General features: G+C 29.6%; 1 protein-coding gene and 1 long non-coding RNA gene across 2 annotated transcripts; one reads left to right on the forward strand and one right to left on the reverse strand.

The window, feature by feature from the left end:
• The first annotated feature begins 404 nt into the window (after nucleotides 1-404).
• Nucleotides 405-2,439, forward strand: LOC107956690 (uncharacterized). The gene is made up of 3 exons (XR_001700202.2): nucleotides 405-492; nucleotides 959-1,043; nucleotides 1,858-2,439. It is a non-coding gene; the product is annotated as an uncharacterized lncRNA (long non-coding RNA).
• A 2,302-nt stretch (nucleotides 2,440-4,741) lies between these two features.
• Nucleotides 4,742-5,083, reverse strand: LOC107956069 (uncharacterized). The gene has a single exon (XM_016891818.1). The coding sequence runs from the start codon at nucleotides 5,081-5,083 to the stop codon at nucleotides 4,742-4,744; it is 342 nt and encodes a 113-aa protein (XP_016747307.1).
• Between the last annotated feature and the right edge of the window lie 1,159 nt (nucleotides 5,084-6,242).

A 6,242-nucleotide genomic window follows, 5' to 3' on the forward strand; every position in this document is an offset into this window, starting at 1 on the left:
ACAGGGATGGGATGTGTAACAGTCCGGTTTAGACCCTAGTCGAACAGTGGTTTCGGGACCACAAATCCGAGTTAGAAAAATATTTTAATATTATTTTCTGTGCTTATAATATGGGAATTGATATGTGTGAAATTTTCGTAATTTAATTTATCCGTTTGAGTGCTTAATTTGGAAAAAAAAGGGCTGAATCGCATAAAAAGTAAAAGAGGCTTTCTATATGTTAAATATGTTTATTTGCTATGGTTTGTTAATGAGGAGGTCCTTATAATGTTATTAAACCATTAGTATCTTGAGTGGACCATTATGGACATATATTAGTTTATTATTATGTTTTATAATTAAGGTTAAAATAGTAAGTAATAAAATAACATATAATAAATTACATGAAAAAAACAAAATAAGCCATGCATTTGTTCATCCACAGCCGAAACATCAAAAAGAAAAGAAGAAAGAAAAGAAACCTAGGTTCGGCACTTTGGAAATTCAAATTAGGTATGTGTTTTACTCGGTTTTTGATAATTTTTACATTTTAGAGATCGTTACTACGAAATCTATAAAGCCCATGTTTTAATTTTTGAATTTGATGATGATTTTGTGTTTTGCTAATGATGATAGCTTGTGATTTTTGTTATTTGATGATAGAAAATAAAAGATATGTGATAGATTATAATGTTTTGTCTTTGGATTTTCAATGAATTTGAGTAATTTGGGCTAAATTGTGAAAATAAAATTTTGAGGGACTTAAATGTAAAATAAATGAAATGCATGAAATTGTATGAGCATGAGGAAGATTCGGCCCAAGCATGATGTGTGCAAATTTTGCATGTTTTGTGCAATTTGGACTAAATTGTAAAAAGTGTTAAATGTCAGTGGTAAAATAGTAATTTTCCTATTTATGTGTTTTTGGATTAAATTGAATGGAACTATGTTTGAATGAGTTTAATTTGAATATGTTTAGATCAAGAACTAAAGAAATTGGATTTGGGTCGGGGGAAAACAAAAATAATCGAATAGCCGTTTTATTTCATCCATCGTTATCCGAGGTAAGTTCATAAGTAAATAAGTATAGATAAATTCTATTGTATTTTTTTTATTATGCCGAAGTGAATTATTACTTGTATATATAATATGCTTAAATGAATTAAGCATGGGAACAATGTTCACGAGCTTGAAATGATCGAGTTTTGACGTCCGAAAGTCCCGTCGAACCTTAGGAATAGTTAGGATATTTATGTCATGACATAGGATTCCGTTATGTGTTATCGTATAAGATCATGTCTTAGACGTTGGCATCGACTTGTGACATACGTGTAAGACCCTGTCTGGGACAGTGAGATCGATATGTAATTACATATAAGACCACATATGGGACGTTGGTGTTGTACGAAATGTTCGATTATCCGAGTATCATTTTTAATTCTGAATGGTTCAACGAGAAATAATAAGTTAAAATCGAGTGTAAAAATCGAGTTAAAAAGGAACAGGTATTCATACGAAGTTATGAAAATATGGTAAGTTGGATGTTTGAATTGATGATATAAATGTTATATATATTAATGTGAACTATGTGTATGCATATATGAATATATACATTCGGCCAAATGATGTATATGTGATATTAAAAGTGAGAATTATATATGTTCTAGAGTACTTGTGCATTCTGTCATATGATGTTAAAATGCTAATGTATATTTGATAATATATAAACTTGTAAGTGTGATATGTGTATATTTAGTTAAGGTTTGGATTGATTCAGTTAGTTGATTTAGTGTTAATTTTCATTTGATTAATATTTGTTTATGACTTATTAAGCTGTGAAAGCTTAATGTGTGTGCATGTTTGCTCTTTGTTTTATAGATTTTGGTAGTTGGTTACGAGCTCAGGAATCGTCAGAGAAGTTCATCACACTATCGACTGTTTTCGGTATTTTATTAAGTTTGAATTTGAACTTATGGCATGTATAGTCTAGTTAAAATGTTTGATTTTGGGATATTTAAATATGAGCCATGCGAAAATGGCTTATTATTTTGGTTAAGCGTAGTTTCTATGCTTTTGATATAATGGATATATTTTAATGCTTGAGTTATATAGTTTTGGTCATGATATATATATGTTTTGACATGAATTAATTATATATTGCCTATGATTAGTTCATTTGGAAAGCTTGATACATGTGATTGTTGAATGTGTTTGGGTTATGAATTGTTAATGACTTATTATAGAGATGCATAAATTGAACATGATTCAAATTGAATGTTGTTAATGATGTAAATTAAGTATTTGGTCACGTGATAAACTATAAGTGATGGTCATAAGTTATTTATGATTCGGAAATGGTATTTAAATCATGTCATTAAGTGATATTTAATACGTATATGTATATTCGGCTAAGGCTATGGATTCATAATGATAAGTATGTGATTTGGTTTGTATCATAATTTCTTAATCATATTATGTATTGAATGTTGTCACGATTAATTAAATATGTATTCAATTGTTTGGTTTGTAGTTAACTAATTAGGTACAAAAATATAAGTTGATGATATATTCGGCATATGCTAAGTAAAATATTTATAAACATAACAATGATATGCTTTACTGTGTTTAGGTATACAAATGTCATAATAATAGATTTATTGGCTTGCCGAATAAATGTTATATGAAAGTTTTATTAATTGACCAATTATGAGATATGTTAGTTTGGTTGTGTGAATGAAATTAGGCATGATTAAAAGCATATGGAAGTGTTATATTTTGATTCAGCTAAGTACATGGAAATTGGCTAATAAAAGTCAAGTGAACATTAAAAATGTCTTATTAATAAATGTTGTAATATGCAGACTTGGTTTATAAAACGAAATAGGTTTGATTATAAACTAGGTATTTGAATATCATATATGTAATGTTAGTATGTTTTGAATATTATACTTATAAAGTAAAGTAGTTTTATTATGAAGCATGAATAGTTCATGTATTAATGGAAATATAGCATGGTTGGGTTTTAGTTGATCAATTGATTTTATATGTATAATGATTTATATGAATGTGTTTCGATTTGTAAGCCGTACGATATTTTTTTATTTAAATATAAAATCATGTGTATTGATGTAATTGTAATACGAAGCATGAAATGTAATGAATGCCTATTTTGAGCTATGTTATGTCGGTAATGCCTCGTAACCCTAATCTGGCAACGGATACAGATAAGGGGTGTTATAGGATGTCTTGGGAGACTCATTCAAGGAAAAGTAAACAAAATATCCAAAAAAAAAAAACTCTGATAATTTTCATTTCTTTTTTAGTGACTCTAAAAAAAATTTATCTATTCCTCTGTTTTGTTGATTCCTCTTTTTTGCTCTTTAGAAAATACAAATGTTATAAAGCTAGTGTTAGTATAAAGAAAAGGGTTGAATAGGCAAAAAAAGCTAACTGTCGAAGAAGCAAAGCCTTTCTTAACAAAGAACATGATTGAGGGCAAGAGTTGGATCACATCAACGACAACTCGTTTCAAGAAATTGTCTTCAAATGCCATTTCTAGCAATAACACTCGACATAATGCTTGATTAATGGCAGCCTTGCTGAAGTTCTACATTAATTCATATTTTTAATGAAAAGATTATTCATTTATTCATTCATTTCTCTTACATTATTTGAAAGGAAGAAAATTAAACTAATGTTAATTGAATCAGTGTTTTTCAATATAGTATTTTTTTAAACAACTAATAACAATATTTTGCAAGTAAAACTTGTAATCCTATATAGGGTTATTTAATAAATAATAGAAGAATGAGTTTATGTTTTTGGACTACTTTGAAGCTCGAAAATGAAAATAAACCATTTGGTCATAATGAACATGTTGAATTGTGACATATTCAACGATTTTTCTCGAAATTTTATTAGGGGTAAAATCGACAAAAATTTTACCGGAGATAAAATTGTCAAAATTTTACTAGAGTAAAATTAAGGTGAGAAAATTATTTAATAAGTAGATATTAAATTTTATTTTGGGAAATAGAAAAAATTGAATGAGGTTAGATCATATTACAGAGTACTGGGTCAAAAAGGCCTAGGAAGTACTCATAATTGAACCCGATGTGAGAGAGGCCCAAAACGCATCATGTAAGGAAGTAGGACGGCAAAACCCTAGTATTATTAACTAGGGTTTCTGCCCCCTATATCCTAGATATACTAGGATATTAGTTTTCTAGTGGAAATAAACTTCTACAACTTTACAAGGGTTCTACATTCTCTTCCTATAAAGAAATGGCACCGATAGAGCTATACACACAACTTTTGAGAGACTGTTATTCTGCAAAAAAAAAATAGAGAGAATTTATTCTCAACTTATGAACATATTTTTCAGAATAACAATTTTACCAGTTTCTATTAAAGAAAAGAGAATTTATGTTTTCACCCCAAAATGAAATATTTTTCTAGTTTTGTGTTTTAATTCAATTGGTTCGGGTCCACACTCGAAGCAGTTTGTGGTACGAGAATAGCTAGAAAATATCAAAGATCCTCTTATCCAAAAACATAGGTATGAATTCAATTAAATTTTATTGCTATAAATATCACAAATCGGGTCGGTTTATAAAATTTTAATTTTTCTTTGTACAAGAAAACCATTTTCAAATTGGATTTTAATTTGTTTGTTTTGTTACTCTTCTCTCCGTTTTTCCCAACAATCAGCTTCTTTGTGTCCCGTTTTTCTACAATACCTGCACTAGATTGAGCTTTTGTATTAGCGAGATTCACCATATTGGCCTCTTCCTCTGCCACGACTATGATCACGTCCATGAAATTCTCCCTTGCCTTTGAAGGAGTCTTCCTTCACTTGAAAATCATTTTCCTCAAATTTTTCATGATACCTAATTCTAGCTACATGGGCTATCAAAGAGCTCATCAATTCATCAAAAGTATAAGTGGACAGGTCCTTAGTTTCTTCATTTGCAGCAACAGCATGATCATATTTTGATGTTAAGCTTCTTAAAGCCTTGCTCACAACAATTTCATTACTCAAAATTTCACCATAATATCTCATTTGATTAACAATTCCAGACACCCTAGACAAGAATTCTTGCATTGATCTTGCATATTTAAAGTCTCAAAATCACGACGAAGAGTTTGTAATTTTACAGTAATTACCTTTGATGCAGTCGTAAACCAACTAAAAATCTAACTAAGGCAAATGCACCTATCAATTAATAGTATAGCTATGGTAAGAAAAGATATCATTCCCACGAAGACTAAAAGTACTAGTAATTACCGTCTTTCTATTATTTAACTAATAAATTTGAGTCATCAATTAAAACTAAAATTAACTAATTTAATTAATTAACGAACATGAAAAATAAAAAATTAGGAAAATAATCGAGTAAACAACCAAGAAGCTAAATAATACCCAGGAAAGAATTCACCTAGATTTCATCTATCATTATCAATCTAAATTGCGTAATTTATTCACTTAGTATCTTGATCCTTAGAAACCCATAAATTATGCTAATATATCTCTTCAAGAATAAGAGCAACTAACTCTAAGTTGATTAATTGAATTTTTTTAATTAAAACCCCTATTATCGCATTAACTCGATCTATGGATTCCCCTATTAGACTTGACTCTAATCCGGTAGGTTTATGTTGTCCTATTTCTAGGACTGCATGCAACTCTACTCAATTACGCTAGATCTACTCTTAAACATGGTCTATTCCTCCTTTGATTTAAGCACATCAAATAGGAATTAATAGTCTAGAAATATTAAACCAAGAATTAATCACATATAATTGAGAACAAGATCTAAGTCTTTATTACGTAAAATAAAAATCAAAAGATAAAATTCATCATAGGGTTCATCTCCCTATATGTTTAGAAAATTAGTCCATACTTGTAAATAAAAACATCCAAAACACAATATTAAGAAACTCATGATAATCTCTTAAGAAATCAAATGGGAATCTTCAATCTTGATGAAAATCTACTTCAGAATCGACTTCAATGGTGTTTTTCGAGTTGTTTTTTTGACTATTCTATGACGGCTCACTCCCATCTTCTTATTTTTATCATATATAGGTCTCAAAATGCTCGAAAAACCATAAAAATTACGTTTTTCCACTGTTTGGAGTGCAATTCACAAAATTGACATGGCCGCGTGTTCAGGCTGTGTGGAATGGTCCAACCCGTATGGCTCCAGTAATGTGACAGCCCTAAAATGACCCTAGTCGGAAAGCGGTTTCGGGACCGCTAA

The sequence above is a fragment of the Gossypium hirsutum genome, chromosome D07 (genome assembly GCF_007990345.1).
Source record: "Gossypium hirsutum isolate 1008001.06 chromosome D07, Gossypium_hirsutum_v2.1, whole genome shotgun sequence".
NCBI classification, from domain to species: domain Eukaryota; kingdom Viridiplantae; phylum Streptophyta; class Magnoliopsida; order Malvales; family Malvaceae; genus Gossypium; species Gossypium hirsutum.